We start from the raw sequence: 27,407 nt of genomic DNA on the forward strand, positions 1-27,407 counted from the left end.
TAACATCGGTACGAGGACTTGGATGTGATTTGTTCCACAAATGCTGAAACCTTAGCATTTGGAAACATTTCCAAGGGGGAATAAAACCAAAGCACAGACTGCTGTTATACCATAGACTGCTTACTGGGTAAGGAAACCAATGTGTTATTTTGTCATGTGGGTGAGCTATCCCTTTAACAGCAACATAAACCTACGCCATCTTCTTACAACTGTAAAGGTGCGTGCCATGGTGTTTTTCTTAACCTTGTGAAACAAGCCAGAGGATTGTGTCAACACAACGGGTGACATTAAAGACTGTTGACTTGTGCCAGCACCGTGTTAAAGGTGACTGATGCGCAATGAAGTATGTGTACATAAAAACGTTACAATCAATCACTATCCATATGTTTACCGTGTCTTGCGTCGACAGAGCTTCCATCTGATTGGAGTGTGAAACAAAAACTGCCGTAATGAAGAAATGATTGCTATAAACTCTTTAGTTCTCAAAACATTTTCATCAAGCAAAACATACAAGGACAGCATTAAAAAAGCTTTATGCAAATGTATAATTTCCAATATCAACAGATTTCAGATCAACTAACTGTGTTCCTAAAACTGAAAACACTTTCTAAATCAATCAAAAACAAGACAAAAAGGCAGGGATCAATTACTGACAGAGTTCATGCTGAACAGCTCATCACATTTATTTCACGCTGCTCAGAGGACATGCGTGTTTTCTCCTGTTTTGGGTTGTATTGGGAGTGCGTGTGTTTGACAAAAAAACATCTGAATGTGTTGTGCTTTGTGTGTAAAGTGTGTGTCCATCCTATTATGGTGAGCGCGCTGGCTGAGGAGAAAGCCGATGAGCAGCAGGACCACAAAGATGGCCCGGGAAGATGCCCAGTGCCACACCAGATGGCAGAGGGCGAGGAAGGAATGCCCCGTGCACACTGAATGTAGTGGTCAGCGTATAGTAGCTGCAGAAACACAGAGACAGTGAATATCATCAGAAATATTACAATATCAATAACAATCCAGTTTTAATGTTTACTATAGAATATGGCATATAAATAGTGTACTAATTATGAACATTTCTTATGTCTTACTCCACTTGATATGAAAATATTCCACTACCGTATTCAACCTTCAGTTGAAGTATTACAGAGTACAGCCTGGTAACTAAGTGCGCTCATAAAAATAAGGCTAGGTTCAAAGCAAGCAGAGGGATGAATGTATGAGATATTAATGAGGACAAGGACGATGTATCTGCATTTTATAAGTTGAATACGTCGGATGAATATCCAATTCAAACGTGGGAAATTAGGAAAGATCCTCCCTTGGGATGCAGGCCATATGACTCTGCTTACAGTGCATGGGGGCCTCTAGTCTACAGTGCTGTGTCGACAAATTCCTATCGGCCATTATTGATTGGTGATAAAGTAAGAATTCAAGTGTGTTGCTATAGAATGTGTACCGGTACATATATTCCTGGTCTGGGCTGTGTTGGGGTTTGGTTTATTTTGCTGCTGGCTCAGCAGAGAGGTCCAGTTCTTGGGCTGGGAGACACACTTGGCCTCCTGGCCCGACTGATGGTACTGGTAGTTATGCATGCCGTTCACCTCAAACATCACAAAGTCGCCACTCGCCTGCTCCACAAGCTCATTACCGTTCCAGCTGCAATGGAACAGGGCGGGTTTGATGCTGGCTCAGGATCAAAAACCAAGCAGCCATGTTTACCTGCTCTAGAAAATGCTGTGTGGTGGGTTGGCTCTGGCGCTGTTGCTGTTGCTCTGTGACGGAGTGCCATGCTTGTTCTAATGGTCTTTGTGTGTGTGCCATGTAGTTATATCAAGGGTCTGTCTGAACTCCACTTCACACAGAGATGACAGGTTTTCTTACACTGAAAGATGTACAGTGAGTGTATTTTGAGGTCAGAGAAAAGGGTTGCCAGGGTTACTCACAGCTCCATGGAGGGTATCCAGGGGGTATCGTGGTAGACCAGCAGGGGGCAGAAGTAGTCTGTAATGCTGTAGTAGGAGATATGCAGGTCACTGGAGGCAGAGTTAGGCCGGAACAGAACCTCCTCCACTAAGAACACATACTTCTTAGTGGAAGAGGAGGATAATGAATGAATTACTAGTCATTATAACTGCACATGAAATGACAAAAATATATATTAACAGAAATAACTTTATAACTCTGTATTAGCATTCTTTGTGGAAGCCTTATGTTCCGCGAAAGAAAAAGACCTAAAAAAAACACTTTGGCATCACAAGCATTTTTTTGTTGTTGTATAGAACAGATCAAATGTTTATTTAACATTTCTATCAAGCGTGACAGTCTAGAATCCTACTTCCATCAGTGCTCTGTAACAACCTCACCCGCACAACCTATGACGTAAGAGAAGTTGTCCTGAAGCTGCTCTTGAGTGAACGTGCCCTTCGTGCAAGTGGTTATGTTCCTGTGGCAAAAAACCCCCAACTAAAACGACAGAAAGAACCAATAAGTTTGAACACTTAGCTCTTACAGTAGTATCGTTCAGAAATGTTTTGAACGTTTTGAAAATAGGAATTATCCCTCACCTCAACATTCCGACATGCTGTCCAGGAGGGCATCCAGTGAATGTGAGCTTTCTAAAAACGGGAAAAAGTGAATACAATAGTATGTAACTCCACACTGGAGAGAGATAGCTTGTCCCCATGGGGTATATACAGAAAAGGCTAACACGTCCCCACGTTAACTCAAACACATTATCTCAACTGTTAGAGGGCTGGGTTTCTGACCAGGGGGTTGAGGTCTTTGCAGGACACATCTCTTCCCATCAGGTCTACTATGATGGTGGAGAGGCATCCTTTACGTGGACTGGAACAGACCCAGAGAAAACACCATACTCTCATTTTCACCAGCTAGAACTCCTTATTGCCAATTTGTGTTCTTACCTCGGATTGAGGGTTCAATCTGATGCCTCCATAAATGCCAGCTGCTTCAATTCAATTTACTGCCATTTAGACATACATTGAGTGTACAAACCAGTAACAACAACTGCTCTTTCTGCTCTTTCTGAACACCTGCCCTTTCTGCTCTTTCTGAACACCTGCCCTTTCTGCTCTTTCTGAACACCTGCCCTTTCTGCTCTTTCTGAACAACACCTGCTCTTTCTGAACAACACCTGCTCTTTCTGAACAACACCTGCTCTTTCTGAACAACACCTGCTCTTTCTAAACAACACCTGCTCTTTCTGAACAACACCTGCTCTTTCTGAACAACACCTGCTCAAGCTCGATGGGGCCGACAGAGACGGCAGATTCGCTTCTAGTCCTTAGGAAACTTTGCAGTATTTCGTTTTTTATATGTATTACTTCTTACATTGTTAGCCCAGAAAACCTTAAGCGTTATTACATACAGCCGGGAACAACTATTGGATATCAGATAGATTTCAACATACCAGCACAACCAGCATTACGACCAGGAATACAACTTTCCTAAAGCGGATCTTTTGTCTGCACCTCCCAGGGCATTTGAACTGATTCCAGAGGGCGACCCAAAACAACGCCGCCAGAGGAGAGGGTGCTGGAGCGGTCTTCTAGTGAGGCTTGGATACGCGCACACCACCCACCGCATCCAAGTATATTACCCGCTAATGTCCAGTCCCTAGTTAACAAAGTCGATGAAATCGGGGCAAGAGTTTCTTTCCAACGAGATATCCGGGATTGTAACATACTCTGTTTCACGGAAACATGTCTAGCTTGGGACATGCTGTCGGAGTCAGTACAGACAACAGGATTTTCAGTGCATCGCGCCGACAGGAATAAACATCTCTCCGGTAAGAAGAAGGACGGGGGTGTATGTTTCATGACTAACGACTCATGGTGTAATTGTAACAACATAAAGGAACTCAAGTCCTTTTGTTCGCCTGATCTAGAATTCCTCACAATCAAATGCAGACCGTATTATCTCCCAAGAGAACTCTCCTCGGTTATTGTCACAGCTGTGTATATCCTCCCCGCAAGCGGATACCATGACGGCCATCAAGGAACGTCTTTATGCAAACGACTTTATGCAAACTGGAAGCCATATATCCTGTGGCTGAATTTATTGTAGTTGGGGATTTTAACAAAGCTAATTTGAGGAACAAGCTCAACCATTGCTACTCTAACTTCCGCGATGCCCCCGCCCTCCTTTTGGCAAATCTGACCATGACTCCATCTGGTTGCTCCCCTCCTATAGGCAGAAACTAAAACAGGAAGCGCCCGTGCTTAGGTCTATCCAACGCTGGTCTGACCAATCGGATCCCACACTTCAAGATTGCTTCGATCACGTGGACTGGGATATGTTCCGGGTAGCCTCAGAGAACAACATTGACGCATACACTGACTCGGTGAGCGAGTTTATAAGGAAGTGTATAGGATGTTGTACCCACTGTGACTATTAAAACCATCCCTAACCAGAAACAGTAGATTGATGGCAGCATTCACTCAAATCTGAAAGCACGTACCACTGCATTGAATCATTCCCTCTGTAAGGCAATCAAACAAGCAAAGTGTCACTACAGAGACAAAGTGGAGTCGCAATTCAACGGCTCAAACACGAGACGTATGTGGCAGGATCTACAGACAATCACGGATTGCAAAAAGAATACCAGCCCCGTCGCGGACATTGACATCTTGCTTCCAGACAAATGAAACAACTTCTTTGCGCGCTTTGAGGACAATACAGTCCCACCAACGCGGCCCGCTACCAAAGACTGTGGGCTCTCCTTCTCCGTGGCCGATGTGAGTAAAACATTTAAACGTGTTAACCCTCGCAAGGCTGCCGACCCAGACGACATACCTAGCTTCGTCCTCAGAGGATGCGCAGACCAGCTGGCTGGTGTGTTTACGGACATATTCAATCAATCCCTATCCCCGTCTGCTCTCCTCACATGCTTCAAGATGGCCAACATTGTTCCTGTTGCCAAGAAAGCCAAGGTAACTGAATGACTATGTAAATGACTATCGTCCCGTAGAACTCACTTCTGTCATCATGAAGTGCTTTGAGAGACTAGTCAAGGATCATATCACCACCCTACCTGTCACACTAGACCAGTGGTTCCCAAACTTTTTATAGTCCCGTACCCCTTCAAACATTAATCTCCAGCTGCATACCCCCTCTAGCACCAGGGTCAGCGCACTCTCAAATGTTGTTTTTTGCCATCATTGTAAGCCTGCCACACACACACTAAACGATACATTTATTAAACATAAGAATGAGTGTGAGTTTTTGTCACAACCCAGCTCGTGGGAAGTGACAAAGAGCTCTTATAGGACCAGAGCACAAATAATAATAATATAATAATCAATCATTTTGCTCTTTATTTAGCCATCTTACATTTAAGACTTTATTTGTTTATCGAAAAGTGTGAATAACTCACCACAGGTTAATGAGAAGGGTATGCTTGAAAGGATGCACATAACTCTGCAATGTTGGGTTGTATTGGAGAGAGTCTCAGTCTTAAATCATTTTTCACACACAGTCTGTGCCTGTATTTAGTTTTCATGCTAGTGAGGGCCGAGAATCCACTCTCACATATCCACTCTCACATAGGTCCGTGGTTGCAAAGGGCATCAGTGTCTTAACAGCACAATTTGCCAAGGCAGGATACTCTGAGCGCAGCCTAAATCCAGAAATCTGGCAGTGGCTTCTGATTAAATAAAATTTTCACAGAACCACATGTTGCAATTTCAATAAGGCTCTCTGTTCAGATATCAGTAAGTGAACTGGAGGCAAGGCATGAAAGGGATAACGAATTCAGTTGTTTGTGTCCTCCGTTTCGGGAAAGTACCTGCGTAATTGCGCACCCAGCTCACTTAGGTGCTTCGCTATATCACATTTGACATTGTCCGTGAGCTTGAGTTAATTTGCACACAAAAAATCATACAATGATGGAAAGACCTGTGTGTTGTCCTTGTTAATGCAGACAGAAAATAGCTTCTTAATCATAGCCTCAATTTTGTCCCGCACTTTGAATATAGTTGCGAAGAGTCCCTGTAATTCTAGATTCAGATCATTCGGCGAGAAAAAACATCACCCAGATAGGCCCGTCGTGTGAGAAACTCGTCATCATGCAAAGCAGTCAGACAAGTGAAAATTATGGTCAGTAAAGGAAACTTTAAGCTCGTATCTCAATTTTTTTAAACGTGTCAATACTTTGCCCCTTAATACCCAGCGCACTTCTGTATGTTGTAAAAGTGTTACATGGTCGCTGCCCATATCATTGCATAGTGCAGAAAATACACAAGAGTTCAGGGGCCTTGCTTTAACAAGTTAACCATTTTCACTGTATTGTCCAAAACGCCTTTCAAGCTGTCAGGCATTCCTTTGGCAGCAAGAGCCTCTCGGTGGATGCTGCAGTGTACCCAAGTGGCATCGGGAGCAACTGCTTGCACACGCGTTACTACTCTACTATGTCTCCCTGTCATGGCTTTTGCACCATCAGTACAGATACCAAACCATCCTGACCACCAAAGTCCATTTGATGTCACAAAGCTGTCCAGTACTTTAAAAATATCCTCTCCTGTTGTCCTGGTTTCCAGTGGTTTGCAGAAGAGGATGTCTTCCTTAATTGACCCCCCCATAAATGTAACGGACATATAACAGGAGCTGTGCCACTCCCGCCACGCTTGTTGACTCATCCAGCTGTAACGCATAGAATTCACTGGCTTGTATGCAAAGCAGTAATTGTTTCAAAACATCTCCTGCCATGTCACTGATGTGTCGTGAAATAGTGTTGTTTGATGAAGTCATTGTCTGTACAGTTTTTGGCCTTTCCCCCAGCATTGTCCCAGCCATATCCACGGAAGCAGGAATAATTAAGTCCTCCACAATAGTATGGGGCTTGCCTGTCCTAGCCACTTGGTAGCTGACCATATAAGACTCTTCTAGCCCTCCTTCTTATTAATGGTATCTGTTGCTTTTATACATCTTACTACTGGAAAGTCATCTTAATTCTCGCTCAAAAAACTCTGGTGGCTTATTTTTCAAATTGGCATGTTTTGTTTCTAAATGTCTGCGCAAGAGTGAAGTTTCATCGAGTTGTGAGATAGTATTTTTGCACATATAACACACTGTGGCTGAGGAAAGGCACTACTCCCAATGTAAGTGAACCCCAAATCAATGTAGTTCTCACCATATTTGCGTCTCTTCGATAGTCCAACGTCCCTGTCTGTTGTTAGGTGCTTTCCTGGGTAAAGGGGCAGTAGCTCTTCGGCTGCATCAGATTCACAACTGTCAGTGTCCATGCTAGTTGGGCTATAACAACAAATGTAGAATTCCTGATGCTAGCATTGGATGTGTTTGTGGAAGCAGATGCCTTACTTTTTTTAACCATTGATACATTTTTGAGCAAACGGAATGAGCAGCAGCTACGTTTGGCTACATATGGACCGTTAGTGTAATTCCCACGAGAGAGTAACGGATAATGTGATTGGATGTTAATTATTTGACTAGGCTACCTGTATTTGACATTGTGTTGCTATTTCTCTGAACACTAGATGGTTTGATTTTATTTTTGGCAGTGAAACGAGGCTCCTCAGGCGAGAAAAAAAACCTCACCCAAATGTATAGCCCCGTTGGAAAATATAAAGGGACTGTTTGAAAATGTGAAGATTTAAAAAAATGTTTTTTTATGTGAATCACATTTTTATTTGGCGTACCCCCAACGGCATTGCGCGTACCCCTGGGGGTACCCCAGTTTGGGAATACCTGCCCTAGACCCACTTCAATTTGCTTACCGCCCCAATAGGTCAACAGACGATGCAATCGCCATCATACTGCCCTATCCCATCTGGACAAGAGGAATACCTATGTAAGAATGCTGTTAATTGACTACAGCTCAGCATTCAACACCATAGTGCCCTCCAAACTCATCATTAAGCTTGAGTCCCTAGGTCTTGACCCCGCCCTGTGCAACTGGGTCCTGGACTTCCTGACGGGCCGCCCCCAGGTGGTGAAGGTAGGAAACAACATCTCCACTCCGTTGATCCTTAACACTGGGGCCCCACAAGGGTGCGTTCTCAGCCCCCTCCTGTACTCCCTGTTCACCCACGACTGCGTGGCCATGCACGGCTCCAACTCAATCATCAAGTTTGCAGATGACACAACAGTGGTAGGCTTGATTACCAACAATGACGAGACAGTCTTCAGGGAGGAGGTGAGGGCCCTCGAAGTGTGGTGTCAGGAAAATAACCTCTCATTCAATGTCAGCAAAACAAAAGAGATGATTGTGGACTTCAGGAAACAGCAAAGGGAGCACCCCTTATCCACATCGACGGGACAGCAGTGGAGAAGGTGGAACATTTTAAGTTCCTCTGTGTACATATCACCGACAAACTGAAATTGTCCATGCACACAGACAGTGTGGTGAAGAAGGCGCAACAGTGCCTCTTCAACCTCAGGAGGCTGAAGAAATGTGGCTTACTAACGTTTACAGGTACACAACTGAGAGCATCCTGTCGGGCTGTATCAATACCTGGTACGGCAACAGCACCGCAGGGCTCTCCAGAGGGTGGTGCGGCCTGCACAACGCATCACCGGGGGCAAACTACCTGCCCTTCAGGACGCCTACAACACCCGATGTTACAGGAAGACAAAAAATATCATCAAGGACAATAACCTCCCTGGCCACTGCCTGTTCACCCCGCTTCCATCCAGAAGGCGAGGTCAGTACAGGTGCATCAATGCTGGGACAGAGAGATTGAAAAACAACTTATATCTCAAGGCCATCAAATTGTTGAACAGCCACCACTAGCACAGAGAGGCAGCTGCCTACCTACAGACTTGATATCATTGACCACTTTAATAAATGGAACACTAGACACTTTCATAATGCCACTTTAAAAATGTTTACATATCTCGCATTACTTATCTCATATGTATATACTGCATACTGTATCCTTCACTATCTATTCTTTACTATCTATTGCATCTCAGCCGCTCTGTCACTGCTCTTCCATATATTTTATATTTATATATTCTCATCCCATCCCTTTACTAGATTGTGTGTATGAGGTTTTGTTGTGGAATTTGTTAGATATTAGGTTTTTGTTGTGGAATTGTTAGCTATTACCTGTTCGATACTGCTGCACTTTATGAACCGTCACAGGGGGACGAATGTGCAGAGAGGTGGACGTTGCTGGCCATGCCGATGTAGAAAAACTCCCCTGCAAACATGCTGTGGAACTGCTCCACCTGGTGCGGGAAGAGAAACACCGCTACATCTCAAATGACACCTTATTCTCTGTTGACTGTTGGAGAATGGGATGTCATTAATAGATTATAGACTTAGAGAATGTGATGGGTCACCTTCACTTACTGGACAGGACTGGACAGGACTGGACAGGTGGTGTGGCACGTGTTAGCCTTGTGGTCAAACGTCTACCCCTCCGAGCAGCAGGTCCTCCCGGGCTTGGATCAGCATCAGTTTCTCCTTGGACACGTCAACGACAGACGCAAACTGAAACAGGCAGGCAGACACAAGACAGTACAAAACATTATAATACAGGACAGGACAGCTCTGTTACTGACAGTACATTTATTTACCCAGTCAGGTCCCTAGACATCATTCTGTATAATAATACATGTGTAACATACAGGTCTTACAGTGTATATTTATGACAACAATGGCCAGGGCTGAGGACATCTCATTATCACCGAAGGGATTTCAGAACTGGCAGTTGAAGCAGTAGCAATTGAGCTGCACAATATGAAAGCAGTTGCACAATATTTCTGGGGGTGGCAGCTAGCCTACCGGTTAGAAAAGCAGGCTAGCAACCAGAGGGTTACAAGTTCAAATCTTAGATGGGAAAATCCTCCTAGATAGATCGCTTGCTGTTGTGCCCTTGAGCAAGGCACTTAATTGCTCCAGCTGCACTGCAGCTGACCCATTGCTTCCAGCCCCTTGTGTGTGTGTGTGTGTGTGTGTCTTGGGGGGTTGGGTTGAGAGCAGAAATACACATTTACATACTCTGCAAGCTTGGAGAAACAGGAAAATGTTTTCCCACACTTCCAGTCAGATGCAAATGTATTTTAATTATAGCTGAACTTTCTGAGTCTTATTCCTGTTTCTCCAGTTTTGCCTTTTGCCTCTAGCACCTTCACAAATCAGCTTTGGGTGTGCAGTAGATTCTGCCTTTTACATACTCTGCAAGTTTTTAAAAAAGTGAATCTTATTTTAATATGAAAATGACATGTTAATGACATACTGTATGTTTAGTATGTAAACTCAGCAACAACAAAAAAGAAATGTCCTCTCACTGTCAACTGTGTTTATTTTCAGCAAACTTAACATGTGTAAATATTTGTATGAACATAACAAGATTCAACAACTGAGACATAAACTGAACAAGTTCCACAGACATGTGACCAACAGAAATGTGTTGTGTCCCTGAACAAAGGGGAGGGGGGGTGAAAATCAAAAGTAACCATCAGTATCTAGTGTGGCCACCAGCTGCATTAAGTACTGCAGTGGATCTCCTCCTCATGGACTGCACCATATTTGCCAGTTCTTGCTGTGAGATGTTACCCCACTCTTCCACCAAGGCACCTGCAAGTTCCAGGACATTTCTGGGGGGAATGGCCCTAGCCCTCACCCTCCGATCCAACAGGTCCCAGACGTGCTCAATGGGATTGAGATCCGGGCTCTTCGCTGGCCATAGCAGAACACTGGCATTCCTGTCTTGCAGGAAGTCACACACAGAACGAGCAGGTCATGTCAGGATGAGCCTGCGGGAAGGGTACCACATGAAGGAGGAGGATGTCTTCCCTGTAACGCACAGCGTTGAGATTGCCTGCAATGACGACAAGCTCAGTCCGATGATGCTCTGACACACCACCCCAGACCATGACGGACCCTTCACCTCCAAATCGATCCCGCTCCAGAGTACAGGCCTCGGTGTAAAGCTCATTCCTTCGACGATAAACGTGATTCCGACCATCCCCCCTGGTGAGACAAAACCCAGACTCATCAATGAAGAGCACTTTTTGCCAGTCCTGTCTGGTCCAGCGGCGATGGGTTTGTGCCCATAGGAAACCTTGTTGCTGGTGATGTCTGGTGAGGACCTGCCTTACTACAGGCCTACAAGCCCTCAGTTCAGCCTCTCTCAGCCTATTGCGGACAGTCTGAGCACTGATGGAGGGATTGTGCGTTCCTGGTGTAACTCGGGCAGTTGTTGTTTCGATTCTGTACCTGTCCTGCAGGTGTGATGTTCGGATGTACCGATCCTGTGCAGGTGTTGTTACACGTGGTCTGCCACTGCGAGGACGATCAGCTGTCCGTCCTGTCTCCCTGTAGCGCTGTCTTAGGCGTCTCACAGTACGGACATTGCAATTTATTGCCCTGGACACACCCGCAGTCCTCACGCCTCCTTGCAGCATGCCTAAGGCACATTCAACAAGCATGGGACACAGTGTTTAAACCCTTTACAATGAAGATCTGTGAAGTTATTTGGATTTTTACGAATTATCTTTGAAAGACAGGGTCCTGAAAAAGGGACGTTTCTTTTTTTGCTGAGTTTATATATGCGTATACATCCTGAATGCTTCCCCTTACTGTATTTGCCTCCAGGCCAGCCCTGCCACAATACAGCACCCCATCGCTGGCGAGAACAGCTATCACACCACACACAAGATATTAGTTTAGCATAATTTATAACACACAAACACACAAATGTGATTCACACCGTGGGGACATTGTTTGAGTCTAATTTATGACACATGTACACTCATAGACACACGCAGAGTTGTCAATTAGAGATGACCTGTTGCTTGCCACCTGCACAATTGTGACATTAGGTGGGAGGGTGGCATTCTCTTCTCCCATCACGTACACTGGCACAATCACAACACCTGAAAATCAAAATTGGCACTAAGTTATGTCAGAACTGTGAGACGAAAGTATATTCTTTGGTCACCCGCTGTTATTCTTTAAATAGACTAATAACACAAAGAGAATCCAGCATCCGGCTGAGCCATCATGCATGGGGACCCTTTAGTTGCTGATTGTGTAGTACCATGGTTGGGTGAGTAGAGCAACATGTGTGAAGGGCAGATTAGGTGGCCTCTCGTGCCTGCTAGCTAGATCACATGGATGCTGGACGGCAGGTCTCGCGTGGGTTGCTCGTCTTTCTGCAGAGAGTGACTTGCGGAAATGTTCCAGAAACAAAACTGCATGCCTGTGACTGTTTGGTGACTTCAGGCAGGACCATGGTCAATCGCTCACTTTCGGCTGTTCATTATGATAGCCACAATGCTTGCCACAGTGGGCATGTTGAATAACCCTCTGATAAATTCCTGTGAAATGAGATTGAGAGTTGGCTTTAGGGTGTTGATTACTTTTTTTAAGCTTAGACCTGAGGGACTATGGACTATGACCTTGAATGCTGTTGTAAAAGTTTGATTGCTACTGTTAACTTCAAAGAAGAACTTTGAGGTGACATGGACAGACAGAATATCAAAGCTCATCGTTGCCTTGGGGGCCATGTAGAACTGCTGGTCCTCAAGAGCAGGGTTCCCAAACTTGGTCCTGTGGTCCCCCCTGGGTGCACGTTTTGGTTTTTGCAGCGCCGAGTTTGGAAAACCCTGCTCAAGAGGACTCCCCAGATTGTACAACAGAACACAAGAGCACACTTCCTGTTGACAAAAAAAACTATGCACAACACATCACATAGCCATTTACAGCAGTCTGGAAACATATAGGAGCAACAACGGCTCAGCTGTGAAGTGGTAGGCCACACAAGCTCACAGAACGGGACCACCGAGTTTTGAAGAGCGTAGCGTAAAAATCGTCTGTCCTCGGTTGCAACACTCACTACCGAGTTCCAAACTGCCTCTGGAAGCAAAGTCAGCACAAGAACTGTTCGTCAGGAGCGTCATGAAATGGGTGAATCACGCTTCACCATCTGGCAGTCTGACGGACGAATCTGGGTTTGGCGGATGCCATGAGAACACTACCTGTCCGAATACATAGTGCCAACTGTAATGTTTGGTGGAGGAGGAATAATGGTCTGTGGCTATTTTTCAGGGTTCAGGCTAGGCCCCTTAGTTCCAGTGAAGGGAAATCTTAACACTACAGCATACAATGAAATTCTAGACGTTTCTGTGCTTCCAACTTTGTGGCAACAGTTTGGAGAAGGCCCATTCTTGTTTCAGCATGACAATGCCCCCATGCACAAAGCCAGGTCCATACAGAAATTGTTTGTCAAGATCAGTGTGGAAGAATTTGACTGGCCTGTACAGAGCCCTGACCTCAACCCCATCAAACACCTTTGGGATGAATTGGAACACTGACTGCGAGCCAGGCCTAATCACCCGACATCATTGCCCGACCTCACTAATGCTCTTGTGGCAGAATGGAAGCAAGTCCCCGAAGCAATGTTCCAACATCTAGTGGAAAGCCTTCCCAGAAGAGTGGAGGCTGTTATAGCAGCAAAGGGTGGACCAACTCCATATTAATGCCCATGATTTTGGAATGAGATGTTCAACGAGCAGGTGTCCACATACCTTTGGTCATGTAGTGTATGTGTTTGATGAGAGCAGATATTTAGCTGTGTAGTTTAACATGCCTGTCTTTGCTAAAGCAGCACTGTGGATATAGTAGACACAGTGGATTTGACTCCTGAAAGAGATATGTGATGATCACTGCTGGACAATGGCTTTGGTGAGCAGAAAGTAAATGATAGGAAGGCATTAGGAAAACATAGCAATTTTTTTGCTTCATAAAAAAAAACTACAACTTGGTATTTGAGGTGCTTGAACATGGTTATATGCTCCGAATCTTGAGCAGGAGTCCATGTCCCTTCACTTTTTAATTTGATTTAACCTGTATTTAACTAGGCAAATCAGTTAAGAACAAATTCTTATTTACAATGACACTTAGAGAGTGTAAGTACAACATCCTGTCAATCACAATTGCAAAGTTGTCCAATACAAAAGCTGCAGAACTCACTGAAGTTCCTACAAACATGAGAAATGGTTATGAATTTCAATACACATTAATAAGGCATGACAATGTCATTAATAGGCATCTGGAGTACAGTCAAATACAGGTTATACATTTCATATCAATTCCACTTGTCATTATTCTTCAAAGGATGTGGTAGCCTACATTTAATTTGTTGGAGGTAGCTAAAGATGCTATTGGAAAGTGGGAGTGCAATCTTGCTGTATAATCCTGACTTGAACAAATTATAGAGATGAAGTACACATTTTGGGTTGAGGGGAATTCTGTGTACAGCAGGCCTTTTTTTTCTAGGTGGTATACAGCTATGTGACTTTTTATCAGCAGGTTAGGAGAACTTGTGCAGCAGGTTAAGATAATTAACGAGGCAGGTATGGAGAATTCGGTTAAGGTTAGGAAAAGGGTTAGGGTTGGCTAATATCCTCTCTTAAGCTGCTACGAAAAGTAACTTCCGGTCGTAGCTGTACTTCATCTAGTAAAACCCACTCACGTTAGCCCCTTCGTAGTGGAGTGGAGTGGTTGATTCCTCAAAGAATGTCCTGGTAATGAGGATCCACTTCCTGTCATTAGAAATAATCAAACGAGGCGGAAACATTCTCTAGAGCGAGCCACTGTGCTGCAAGATTGGTAGAAATTGCTAAATGTTTCACCCCATGTACAAGGCCAGACAAGTGTCACAGTGACTCCATTATTTAACTAGGCAAATCAGTTGAGAACAAATTCTTATTTTCAATGATAGCCTACCCCAGCCAACACTGGGCCAATTGTGCACTGCCCAATCACAGCCGGATGTGATGCTGCCTGGATTTGAACCAGGGACCGCAGTGATACCTCTATGCACTGAGATGCAGTGCCTTAGACCACTACGCCACTCAGAAGCCTCAGATCTGGTTGTTTCTCCTCATTATACAAGAATGTCTAATGAGAAACATTGTTTTGTATTTATTTATGGATAGGGGCAAGTTCACCATGTTCAAAACTGTATGACCAAATCAACTCAAAGACTTGGTTTGAAAAACTTTGAGGTGATTTTGCCACAAGTTTTGACCATGGTTAGCTTGCCCCATCAATACCATTGTTGGTTATTGTTGCCTACAGTTATCTCAAGTTGGCAGTGGCTTTCGAAAACAAATCTGAACCATGGATGACAGTCTCTCCTTGTCCCATAAATTACTTTCTGGGTAAATGACACTGCGTCTGAAAAAGTGAAGATATCCTTTAACTATAGAAACTTGTAATATTGTCTGACTAATTAAGTTAGCTGACATTTGATATAGAGGAAGTCTTCATAAAGAACATCAAAAGTTAAGTGTTTGTACTTTTAGTTCTTAATTTGTTAGGCTTTTTGGTTCAAGGTGCAACACAATATTGATGATTGAATTACCTTTACTCTAGTTGGGTCTTTTATCAATTCAAATGATAAAATGACACATTGGTTTCCTTACCTGTAAGCAGTCTATGTACAGGTATGACAGCAATCCATGCTTTAGTTTAGTTGCCTTGGCAGTGGCTGACACTGTTTCTAAATCAAAATGTTTTAGCATTTGTGGCACAAATCCCATTCAAGTCACGCGAACAATATTAGCGTTTTTTGCACATCATGTTACATTTTTTACAAGTGACTTTGGCCAGCTTCACAATCAATTTGAGATACTTTCGGATGATTTGGACATGATGCGCAAAAAAATGCTAATATTGTTCCCATGACTTGAATGGAATGTGTGCCCCAAATTCTAAAATGTTAGCATTTAGAAACAGTGCCAGGGAAACTAAACTAAAGCATGGATTGAAGTCATACCTTGTCCATAGAGAGCTTACAGGGTAAGGAAACCAATATACCATTTTGTAATTTGGATGAACTATCCCTTTAAGCATGTTTATTCATGATCTCTTACCTAGCTTGATGAGTGTCTGGTGACATTTTTTGCTGTTCTAAAAATAACTAGTTAGAAGGGCCTGTGTCATGTTAAAACTGCGTAGAAATTCAGAAATTAGCTTTAGGTGGGTGGGGGGGAGTTGACCCTCTGCTTTTCGGTATTATATAACGTTACGAGTGCAACAAATGCGTTGTTTCCGGAGAGCGTTGATGGTCTTGAACGTACCCTTCTTCCTTAGCCCTGTTCCCGGGCAAAAAAAAAATCTGCTACTAAAAAAACGCTAGGCGCGAGATAAGAAATTGAAACGCATGAGTCTGGTTGATTCGTTTTCCACAGTTTAGCTACTCTATTTTCAAAGTATTGTAACTTATTAAAGTTGTTTGTTACGGTTAGAGTCCCGCGTCGGTTGAAACAGACGGGACTGTGAGGCAAGGCCGCGACAGTTGGGGTTTTTGGGAGGTTTGCTGGACCCTCCTAGAAGCTGGGGGGGAAATGTCCGGTTGGCCGCGCGGGTAAGCCAATGCAATGGGTTTATACCGTTTATCTTATTCAGTAGTGAAAATGAGCCATGTGCATCAACTTATTCCACCAGAACCTGGAACTGTGACTGTAGACCAGAGAGCGAAAATGCCTTGGTAAATTGTGACGTTATACTTCCAGTGGTCTTCGTGTGCAATTTGGTTGTAATCCCGGAAGCTAGTCTCGCTAGCTAACGTTGACTGTTCAGTAACAGTTAAACAGCCCGTTTAGAAAGCCGTTGTTATCGTGGCCAGCAGTCGGCTAGTAGTTGTTTGCTAGCAGGCTGGACACGTTCGCTAACGTTACCGGCATCTTCACTACCAGTTGCAGTCAAGAATACGTTTTTTTCTGTCAAGTAAGAATGTAACGATTTGCTCATCACAGTTTTAGTTACCCACTTTTAAGTAGCACGGTGCATATTGTGGCATTGATTGGTGAAGATATTACTAAATGTATTTGCCTAAATGAAAGGTTGTATCGCTCGCAGCAGTAACATGCAGTTTGTTGATTAGCTAGCTAACCAACGTTACGTTGTTTCCAAGACTGGTGGGGTGGGCCTCATGAATTTGTTACATTCATTGTATGTGAAGACCAGCTTGTTACAATGTTGCGCAGTTTGAAGCACATGTATTGGAATTGTATATTTCATGTTGCCACTTTTTGTTGCAATCCACAGACGCGCAAGAGGTACTAGGGCTGCAGTACTGTAGTTTGTTCGATTTTTATTTTTAGTCGAAATAGCTTTGTTAAAGGGTGCACTTTTAACGATAGGGACCGGGTTAATTTTCACTTTTGGAGCGTTGTAATAAGTAGGACAATTTTATGTCATAATCAGCTGGCCTGCATTTGTTGGCGGAAAACCAGGCGTTACAACCATGTGTGGTGATCATTTTGTTCCAACCGACTGAGAGATACCACAAGTGGAAGGCTCGTTTCGTTGACAGGCTCAGGCTGAATTTTTCCCAACCGTCATTGGGTACAGCACGGTATGGGACATCACCAAGTGTAAGAGACAGGTAATATTAGCGTTCTAAATGGCCAAACTGGCTTGTCAACCTCGTGGTAGAGAGGATACTGTCATAATAAGTCAAGACTTCTCGAACAGCTCAAGTGAACAGTGCTCACATGTAATAGGTTCAGGTCAATAAAGCTGCTGGTATGAGTAGACTAAGTGATGGCAGCTGTGTAGGAACTTTGTAATTGAGGGGCACATCCCATGCCTCACACAAACATCAAATTCCATAAAATCCAGGTGTGCCAGGGTTTTATGCCTGCCTCTGTTCTCTTCTTGGCCGTGTTCCCCTGCTCAGACGTTCTAATGCGTCAAGCAATGGTTGCTTGCCACGTTATCAACTGTTGTCGGGCACCAGATTTAAATAACATAGATGAAGTAAAAAATCGACCTATCCTGGCGTTGTAAGATCTGGCATGCGCCAGGAACGCCTGGGCAGAGGAACGTGCCCCGTCTCATAGTTTTCTACCTGTTTATTTGCAGCATGCAGAGTGAAGATGGAGATGAAATGCTGTGTGTTGACACAGACTCTGATGTGGCGGAACAGCGGGAGAGTTATAAAGTTAAAGTGAAATGGACGCATGAGGAGGTGAGTGATTGATCTGGACTGAACTCTGGGCCTTGTGTCAACTAAGATGGCCTCTTTTACTTGTATACTGTCCTCTGTATCCTTAACACTAACCAGAAGCTCTCAGCCCTGACCTAAAAGTGCTATGAAGGAAGAAGAGAATAATTGCTGCTCTAAGTAGTGTAGTGGTATGTTCTCTAAGTTGTTTCTCTCTTGTACTTGCAGGATGAGAATCTAAAGATCCTGGTGCACAACTTTGGAAATAGTGACTGGACAACTATCGCCAGCTTCCTACCAGTGAGTGTTGGGGACATATTTTGGGAGAGATATAGCACAGGCTATATGGCAGAATTGTAGAAGAGAATTCTAGTCCTATTTTTTTCTATTAGGCAGGCTCTTATTAATAGTATCAATCCTGTCTGTGAAAACCTTACAAAAGTAGATTTCTTATAGGGACGCACAGAGTATCAATGTATGCACCGCTATATGAAGGCTCTAGATCCAGATTTAATCAAGGGGACTTGGACCAAGGAGGAGGACGACAAGGTGAGCAATGAAAAACAAATGCCATTATACAGACATATATAGATAGATTATTGTCCTTAGAAAGTGAAGGATACATAATCTCTCTCATCATTGTTCCTCTCTGTAGGTCATTGAGCTGGTGAGTAAATATGGGACCAAGCAGTGGGCGATGGTGGCCAGGCACCTGAAGGGTCGCCAGGGGAAGCAATGCAGGGAGCGATGGCACAACCACCTCAACCCGGACGTGAAGAAGTCCTCGTGGACCCCAGAGGAGGACCTGATCATCTACAAAGCCCACTGTGTCCTTGGGAACCGCTGGGCGGAGATCGCCAAGCTTCTACCTGGAAGGTAACTGACCACAGCAAGGTTCCACATTAACTTTTTTTTCTCACTGGGCCTGGCCAGACCAGTTGACTCAGAATCTCCTGTCCCAAACAAAATTTCTACTGGCCTGGACCTAGGGTAGTTTAAATACATTAGAGTTATGTAGGGCCCATAGATTAGAGTGCTGTCTCTCTGTTATTCAACTACAAATAGGCAACATTTTAATGTGTTAAAAGCTGCGTAATATAAATTGTTAATGCAAATGTTTGCTTTATTCTTTGAAGCTGAGATCTACTGTGCCGTCGGAAAGTATTCAGACCCCTTGACTTTTTCCACATTTTGTTACATTTACAGGCTTATTCTAAAATGGATTAAATAAATAAAAATCCTCAGCAATCTACACCGAATACCACATAATGACAAAGCAAAATGTTTAAAAAAAAGAAAGAAAAATAAATTGTGAATGTATTAAATTTAAAAACAGAAATACCTTATTTAAATAAGTATTCAGACCCTTTGCTATGAGACTCGAAATTGAGCTCAGGTGCATCCTGTTTCCAGTGATCATCCTTGAGATGTTTCTACAACTTATTTTGAGTCCACCTGTGGTAAATTCAATTGATTTGATATGATTTGGAAAGGCACACACCTGTATATATCAGGTCCCACAGTTGACAGTGCATGTCAGAGCAAAAACCTAGCCATGAGGTCGAAGGAATTATCCGTAGAACTCCGAGACAGGATTGTGTCGAGGCATAGATCTGGGGAAGGGTACCAAAAAATGTCTGCATCATTGAAGGCCTCCATCATTCTTAAATGGAAGAAGTTTGGAATCACCAACTCTTCCTAGAGCTAGCTGGCTGGCTGCCCGGGCCAAACTGAGCAATCGGGGGAGATGACCAAGAACCAGATGGTCTCTCTGACAGGGCTCCAGAGTTCCTCTGTGGAGATGAGAGAACCTTCCAGAAGCACAACCATCTCTGCAGCACTCCACCAATCAGGCCTTTATGGTAGAGGGGCCAGACGGAAGCCACTTCTCAGTAAAAGGCACATGACAGCCAACTTGGAGTTGGCAAAAAGGCACCCAAAGAACTCAGACCATGAGAATCAAGATTCTCTGGTCTGATGAAAGCAAGATTGAACTATTTGGCCTGGATGCCAAGCGCCACGTCTGGAGGAAACCTGGCACCATCCCTACGGTGAAGCATGGTGGTGGCAGCATAATAATTTTGGGATGTTTTTCAGCAGCAGGGACTGGTAGGCTAGTCAGTATCGAGGCAAAAATGAACGGAGCACAGAGAGATCCTTGATGAAAACCTGCTCCAGAGCGCTCAGGACCTCAGACTGGGGCGAAGGTTCACCTTCCAACAGGACAACAACCCTAAGCACACAGCCAAGACAAACCAGGAGAGGCTTCTGGGACAAGTCTCTGAATGTCCTTGAGTGGCCCAGCCAGAGTCCGGACATGAACCCGATCGAACATCTCTGGAAAGACCTGAAAATAGCGGTGCAGCGACGCTCCCCATCCAACCTGACAGAGCTTGAGAGGATCTGCAGGGAAGAATCGGAGAAACACCCCAAATACAGATGTGCCAGGCTTGTAGCATCATACCCAAGAAGACTTGATGCTGTAATCGCTGCCAAAGGTGCTTAAAGAGTAAAGGGTCTGAATACTTATGTAAATATGATATTTCATTATTTTTTTTGAATAAATTAGCTAAATAAATGTAGCTGTTTTTGCTTTGTCATTAATGGGTATTGTGTGTCGATTGAGTGGGGGGGATCAATTTTAGACCTAATACTTTCCCGAAGGCACTGTACATTAGGGAAAAGGTGCCACTGTCTTCCTCTGTTTGTAATCAATATAAGTATAAACAAACACTGCATAGCCTCAAAATATGGTTAAAACTATAATTTTGATATCATGGATGGTCAGTCCTTGCATCTATACCTCTGTCTTGAGTGGTTCCATTTCTTCAGGCCCATCCCTCAGCTTTTTAGCAACTCTGAGACAGGGTGTCCGCTTTGTCATTTTTTCAATTAAAGATTCTAGCGTTAAGATGCCGTTGCCCCTTTAAGAACTGTTTTTTTGCTCTGCACAGCTAGCGTATGAACACATCAACTCACTTCGCTAGAAAATTACCCGCAAGTTGTTTCTGAATGTAAGTCACTCTTATTATTATTATTATTATAACCCAAATCTACAACATGTAGTTAATAATTTTTGCTAAGTCTAGTAATATTTACTAGTTATTCGTGCTCTGATTTCAAGAAGTTGTTGTGGCTCTTGGTGGTGCTTGATTAAACGGCTAATCATATTGCTCCAATAGTGCCGTGCTGAATGCGATGCCGGCCATATTAGTTTTCAATGGAAGACCAGAGCAGCGCACGGAAATCTCCAAACTGAAATACGCTGAAAGGTTTTGGGCCTGATTGAGCAAGTGAGATCTACTGACATGTTTTTACTGGCCTGGGTGACATTGTTAATCATCATTTATGTGGAACCCTGCCAAATGCTATGAAACACCGGTCGCATTCAGATCCTAACAGGATTTGATTATTCAAACAATGACACGTCCAATTTACTAGTCCATTTGAATAGAAAGTCATAGTGTAGTTTTGCTCTCCAGGAATGACACACCGCTTTTCTACCTCCGTAGGACGGACAATGCTGTGAAAAACCACTGGAACTCAACCATCAAACGTAAAGCCGAGATGGGAGCATATGTTATGGATGATGACGGGAGCCCGCTACCACCCACTTCTCTGGAGCAGGGCGAGGTCGGCCCTTTGTATTCTTCACATACTAACAAGCACTATGTTTCACCTAACCCACCACCTACTACTCTGTTACAGGGCGAGGTCAGCCCTTTGTATTCCTCAAATACAAACACCCTGTCACTTCCAACACTTTTAGCTATTTGAATTTACTTGAACAACAAACAAAAAAAAAGAGGTATATGCTGTTGTTTGCTAACTTAGGTTATCTTGGCTTACAGGTAGATTTTCGTTGTGACGTTGTTTTGGACACGGAGCCTGAACCTCCAGAGGTGGTAAGAACGCCATATCCTTGACTCTTTCTCTGTTTGCGCATTACTCACCTATGTCTGTGGGAGGCCAAACAGCAGTGAGGTGTAATGTGTTCTGTTATCCTCCAACCAGGCATAATGGTTGTCACTAACCAAATGAAGCCTGTTGAGCGTTTTTTTTCCTTCATTTTTTTTTTTTCATTTTTCTCCACAGTAAAAATCTTGAAACGTTCAATCCTTTTCACCCATTCTCTTTGTTCTCTATAGATGAGGCAGTATAGAGAGGCTATAGACCCCATGCTAAAAATTAGGCCAAAAAAGGACTCTCACCCAGTCAGGTCAAAGACAGTGGTGTTCCCGCCTGTCTTAGCCAAGAGGGACTCCAACAGCCCCTGCTCTAGCTCCGGTCCTAGCAGCGTCCCCACTCTCCACCAGTCTCGCCAGAAGAGCATCACAGAGGCCGTATTGCGGATGATAGCGGAGGACATGCTGCCCCTCAGCTTCGTGGAGGGCTCAGGCTTCAGGAGCTTCATGTCTGTGATAGGCCCCCAATATCAGAGGCTGTCCCAGCGTGCCGTGGGCCTCCGTCTGTACGACGACGTGGAGAAGGCAATCAAGCCCCATCTGATCCGCGACCTGAAGACCTGCTTGGCTGCCAGCGCGGGCGATGCCGTTGTTCACGCCACCCTGGACCTCTGGGCCAGCCCCTACGCCGACCCTGTTGTCGCCGTGCAGTTGCACTTCCTGGATGATGACTGGCACATCCACCGGCCCACCGTGGCCTTTCGCCACATCGGCCACAAGAACATGAACGTGGCCATGGCCCGGGAGCTGGAAGCCGTGCTGCTGAGCTATGGCCTGTTCCCCAACAATCTGGGTTACATCATCACCAACGAGGCCAAGCACACCATCGCTGCCTACGACCTCTTTTGCGACTATAGGATCATGTGCTCGTCTCAGAGGGGCGACCCGGACGAAGAGGAGATGCTAGCCTTCCTGGGTGACAAGATGCCCACGGAGGACTTCTCAGAGATCCAGTTTGGCACGCGCGTGGGCTGCGTCGCCAACATGCTGCAGCTGGTGATCAAAGAGGCTCTAAAGAACTCTCGCGTGGTGGAGAACCTGCTGTCTCAGGTGCACAACGTGGTGGCCTTCTTCCGCCGCAGCGCCTACTGGAACGAGGTGCTGCTGAAGGAGTGTGGCCTGTCACTGGCCCCCTCACCCGGCAGCTGCCGCTGGAATTCCACCTTTGTGTCGATGCGGCGGATGGTACAGGAGGCTGTGTGGGGCTCAGTCATGACCCTGCTTGCCCAGGCCCGCATTGAGGCCAAGGACTCGTCCAGCTCCCCGCCCATGGTGAGGGCCAAGCGGGAGCAGGTGGTGGACATCATCGGCCTGCTGGAGCCCTTTGAGGAGGCCATCCAGGTGCTTCAGAGCGATGCCGTCACCTTCTCCCTCATCATACCCTCCCTGATCGGCCTGGACAAGACCCTGGAGACCCGCTCAACCAACTACAGCCACTTCTCCAAGGGGCTCCGCTCCGGCCTGCAAACACACTTCCAGCCCCTCTTCCTGCAGAGGGACCTGATCCTGGTCACGGTGCTGGACCCCCGCATTAAGCTCCAGCCCTTCGATGACGTGAAGCAGGAGGGGGACACCGCCTCCCTGGCCGCCCCCACCAAGTTCCAGGTCCAAATGCTGGTCAAGTCGTTGGTCAGCGACATGGATTCCTCGAACCCAGTGAAGCAAGAGGAGAGTGAAGAGATCCAGGAGGACTCTGAGGCCTCCAGCTCTAACAGTGGCAGCGGCAACCTCAAGCGCAAGTCCATCTTCAGTTTCCTCCAGCCTGCGGCCAAGAGCATGAAGCTGTCTGAGCTGGACCAGTACTTGTCAGAGCCTGTGCTGGATGGGGACGGCTCCACCCAGGTTTTCTGGAGAGACGCCTCACGGTTTCCCCAGCTGCAGAGAGCGGCCAGGAAACTGCTGGCTGTGCCTGCCACCTCAGGCGGCTTTGATCGACTCTTCCCCATGGCGTCCTGCATCGTCAGGGCCAAGAGGAGCCGGCTGCCCCCTCACACCACTGAGAGGCTGCTGATCTACAGGGAGTCCCTGAGGGCGAAAGACGGGAGGTCCAATTTCAATGGCGCCACTAAACCGTCATAGACATGCTGAACACAGTGCCTGCTACTGCCCTATATATCTCATTATCAGTCCTGTGCGTGCAGGGTCTCTTACCCTAATCTGTTACTCGATTGTCATCCAAGTTTACATGATTGAACAATGAGCCGGGACAAAACCCTGCACACCAAGGATTGAGCTTTAAGGGCTGAGTGATGTCATGTCAACAAATGTAACACAACAGAAATAATACCTCTAAATAATGTTATTTTTGTAATTATGAAGTTAATACATTTTAGATATGTAAAGAATTTGGAAAGAACATGTTTGGTACACCTTGTAATGGACGATATGGTAAGATGGCCAATTATCTTTGAGTGTATCCTGGAAACTTTTCTTTACTTTTTGTGTTTGGAGTTTGAATCTGCAAACAGATATCGGAAATGAAATCTTCTACATAAGCATTCTTTTCATTACCTACTGTAGTTTTTTCTTTAAAGGGGCAATCAGCAGTTGCTATAGCCGTTTTTGGACTTATCATTAATTTATATGTACCCATTGATTCATGAAGAATATAACTTATAAATGCCTCATGAGCTTAACTCAACTGCCATACCCTATCAGAACCCGAAATATAAGTTTGTTTTACTCTAAAACTATATTATATTTTGATATCATGGATGGTCAGTCCTTGCATCCAATGGCTCTGTCTATGAATTTGAGAGTGGTTACTTTTCTCTAGCCCCATCCCTCAATTCTTTACTGAAACGGGGATGGTGAGGACGCTTTGTTATTGTTTCTGCTGCCGATTGTCGCTTTAAGGATCACGTAGCAATACAGGGAACCTGTGTTATACAGTGACAATTGAGGTCATTGAATGGTGAGTGGTTTTTTTCTGATTTGTTTGGTCAAACACAACTTTCAATCAATGGACATTGTTTGCGTATATTACTGTAAACAGGTCTTCATCTTGTTGACATATTTCACCAATAGAAAGTGCACTTTTCTCTACCTCTTCATATCTCTACAACTTTGAGGTTTCAGTTGCTTTTCACTGTGAACTCTTGCTTGGGGACTAATCGCATAGCAAGTAGTGCTAGAATAGTAGATTGATATACTGCTTTTCTTTTGAAGCTGCACAAATGTTAATTTGTATCGGCTTGGAATGAGTGATCATTTCTAAGTGTACTTATTTAAATAAAACAGTTCCTTAAGAAATTCATTTGAATTTGAATGTACAGTAGGGGCAGTTTTTGTTAACTAATGATGAGTAATGACAGAGTAAGATGTCTTTATACTGTATGCAACTGAGTCGAGCAGTTAAGTGGTTTCCTTGCCCAAGCCTATAGTATTGGCAGTATTTCTCCTCCCTGATATTGTCTGGAAATGTCACTATTTCATTCTTTATTCTTATTAATTTTGTGAATAAATAATTATCATTTTCTAAGACTAAAATGTGTCAGGATATCCACACAACTGTAATTTCTCCATGTATTTATTCTATTTGCTTGAAACTAACAATGCCTTGAATGAATGCAATTTACTCCAATCATGTAATGTCATGGATTTCGATTTTTTAATTTTTTTATTGGGCTTATTTTGGGGGAGATTGTGTTAAACAAATGCACCCCCTCGATGTTTCATGAACTACTGGTAATTCATATAGTACTGTGTCCAATTTCCCTTTCTCTCACAAAACAACTGTCTTTAGTTGGGCTGAAATGTATGGAAAATAAAGACATTCAATTTTATTGTTTTTTTTTCAGTTTCAGGTTCTCATTTTTGTTTTGTCTGCATAATAATTATGTACAAATCCCTACTGAAGAATACACATCTAAAGGTTGTATCCACATAGTAGAGTACGCTATTATTGACAGCAGGTTACTATAAACCTCTAGAGGGCAGTCAATCGCAGGCGCGCTCTGAACGTTCCTGGGGGTAGAAGCCAGAGAGGAAGAGGCGAAGCGAGAGGTTTCACTCGACAAAATCTGTCCAAAATAAGCCCGTGCGTTTATATGGCCTTATTTTGGACGTAAACTTGACCATTATATGGCCTTATTTTGGACCTAAACCCAAGTATTATGTTTTTGAGATTAAACATTAACATCATATACTGTTTACAATAATCCGAAAAGGCTTGTATCCAGGTAATGAGAAACTCTGCCTGCACGGTTACACAGGCTCGGTTTCGCATATCATAAGTGTTGTGTGATGATGTTTTCATCGTATTGTCAAACACATCACTTAAGGGCAGGCTATACCTGGGCAGTTCAATCCACCATAATAATGTCATAACTGATTTTTGCTGATACACCGTAGCCTACTAGTTTAGGCTACTTTGACCCCTAATTTATATAGATACATTTCTGCTTATAATTTCCGACATTTGGTAGGCCATTTGTCATTTATAGTTCGATACATGTCATAACGTGTTGCCCCAGAAGACTAAGTAAAGTAGTGCTCACCAGAATGTTTTACATCGATAGAATGAATGCATTAGTAATCTAGTTAACACCGGTAAAGTTGTCTGTTTTGTTTAGAGACCCGGTAGAAAACGCAATAACAGTGGAAAGATTGTTCGCATGCAAAATGTCAGTTTGACCGGTTTCAAGGAACTTAAAAGCTGAGAAAACGATTAAACACATTTCTGATAAGACTTCAGTTTGTCTGTGGTTGAAATACTGTCTAGTTGCACAACAATGTCAAAAATAAGTTACACCTGCATTTGCATTTTTTCAAGAGATTCTGAAATAAATTAGTATTTCTCCACTTCAGTTCCCGAGATAAAATAAAAAGGTGTTCTATAATTCTAGGCCAACTCCAAGAAATGTCCAATTCTGCAGGAGTTAATATTATATTACGCTACATGTGAGAGGTTATAGGCCTTACAGTCAGTGTCCATATTTCAGTTAATATTCAATTTAACCCATATTAACTTAAATCAGAAATATTATGTTTATTCACGGATACAAGGATACTCGTCAGCGGGATATCAAATGTGCATGTAAATAAACAGTTTATCCCGAATTAGAGTTTACTATCGGGACTGCGCATGTAAACGACTCCCTTGTTAGGGCGGAGACATTGGCATCTCGTCATTATATTCAGATCTCTGTTGAAGTCAACCATTGGTCGAGAACAACCATCAGCCTTGCGTAAACTGCGCAAAATGTTTTGTAAAGTTTGATTTATTACAGTTAGTGGTAGCAAAGATTTAGCACACGGACTACACATGAATGAGTTCGAAAATAAACGTACATAAACCGCAGAGTCCAAAATGTTGCATATACCTTTTGTATTTTGTCTTTTGAGTTTAAACTGCTGGACGTATTAACAACCGTACGATGAATGTAAAGATAATAAATGAACCAGCTAGCTATCGTTTCTTTATTAGTTATGGTCTCGAACCATCCGGTTTATAATTATGCCGGCCTGACAACATACAGAATATTTGGAAAAGTATTGA

At 44.0% G+C, this 27,407-nt stretch overlaps 1 protein-coding gene and 1 long non-coding RNA gene across 9 annotated transcripts; one reads left to right on the top strand and one right to left on the bottom strand.

Moving 5' to 3' along the window:
- Positions 1-516: 516 nt before the first annotated feature.
- LOC112215825 lies at positions 517-22,086 on the bottom strand. 3 transcript variants are annotated; one of them, XR_002948258.2, is made up of 7 exons: positions 21,896-22,086; positions 9,329-9,469; positions 9,083-9,204; positions 2,562-2,612; positions 2,361-2,460; positions 1,941-2,080; positions 517-956 (listed from the first exon to the last, which is right to left on the bottom strand). It is a non-coding gene; the product is annotated as an uncharacterized LOC112215825 (long non-coding RNA). The 3 variants fall into 3 exon arrangements; XR_002948257.2 differs by having other exon boundaries at positions 9,319-9,469; XR_002948259.2 differs by having other exon boundaries at positions 1,941-2,083; positions 9,319-9,469.
- On the top strand, positions 15,908-25,697 carry mybl2a (v-myb avian myeloblastosis viral oncogene homolog-like 2a). Of its 6 annotated transcripts, none has more exons than XM_042299270.1 (8): positions 15,908-16,720; positions 17,861-17,966; positions 18,171-18,242; positions 18,399-18,491; positions 18,598-18,818; positions 21,455-21,575; positions 21,794-21,847; positions 22,091-25,697. In XM_042299270.1, exons 2-8 carry the CDS (start codon positions 17,862-17,864, stop codon positions 23,984-23,986), a joined length of 2,562 nt encoding a protein of 853 aa, XP_042155204.1. In that variant the 5' UTR covers positions 15,908-16,720; position 17,861; the 3' UTR covers positions 23,987-25,697. The 6 variants fall into 6 exon arrangements, with proteins under 6 accessions (XP_042155204.1, XP_042155199.1, XP_042155200.1 ...); XM_042299265.1 differs by having other exon boundaries at positions 15,908-16,481; XM_042299266.1 differs by having other exon boundaries at positions 15,908-16,358.
- The last annotated feature ends 1,710 nt before the right edge of the window (positions 25,698-27,407 follow it).

This window comes from Oncorhynchus tshawytscha, linkage group LG16 (assembly GCF_018296145.1).
Source record: "Oncorhynchus tshawytscha isolate Ot180627B linkage group LG16, Otsh_v2.0, whole genome shotgun sequence".
NCBI classification, from domain to species: Eukaryota; Metazoa; Chordata; class Actinopteri; order Salmoniformes; family Salmonidae; genus Oncorhynchus; species Oncorhynchus tshawytscha.

Excerpts from the sequence above, each read along its gene's own strand:
- mybl2a (XM_042299265.1), top strand. The coding sequence starts at position 16,372 with ATGGGTTTATACCGTTTATCTTATTCAGTAGTGAAAATGAGCCATGTG. Across the intron at positions 18,243-18,398 it reads CTATCGCCAGCTTCCTACCA|GGACGCACAGAGTATCAATG; the intron begins GTGAGTGTTGGG and ends GATTTCTTATAG. Across the intron at positions 21,576-21,793 it reads CTTCTCTGGAGCAGGGCGAG|GTAGATTTTCGTTGTGACGT; the intron begins GTCGGCCCTTTG and ends CTTGGCTTACAG.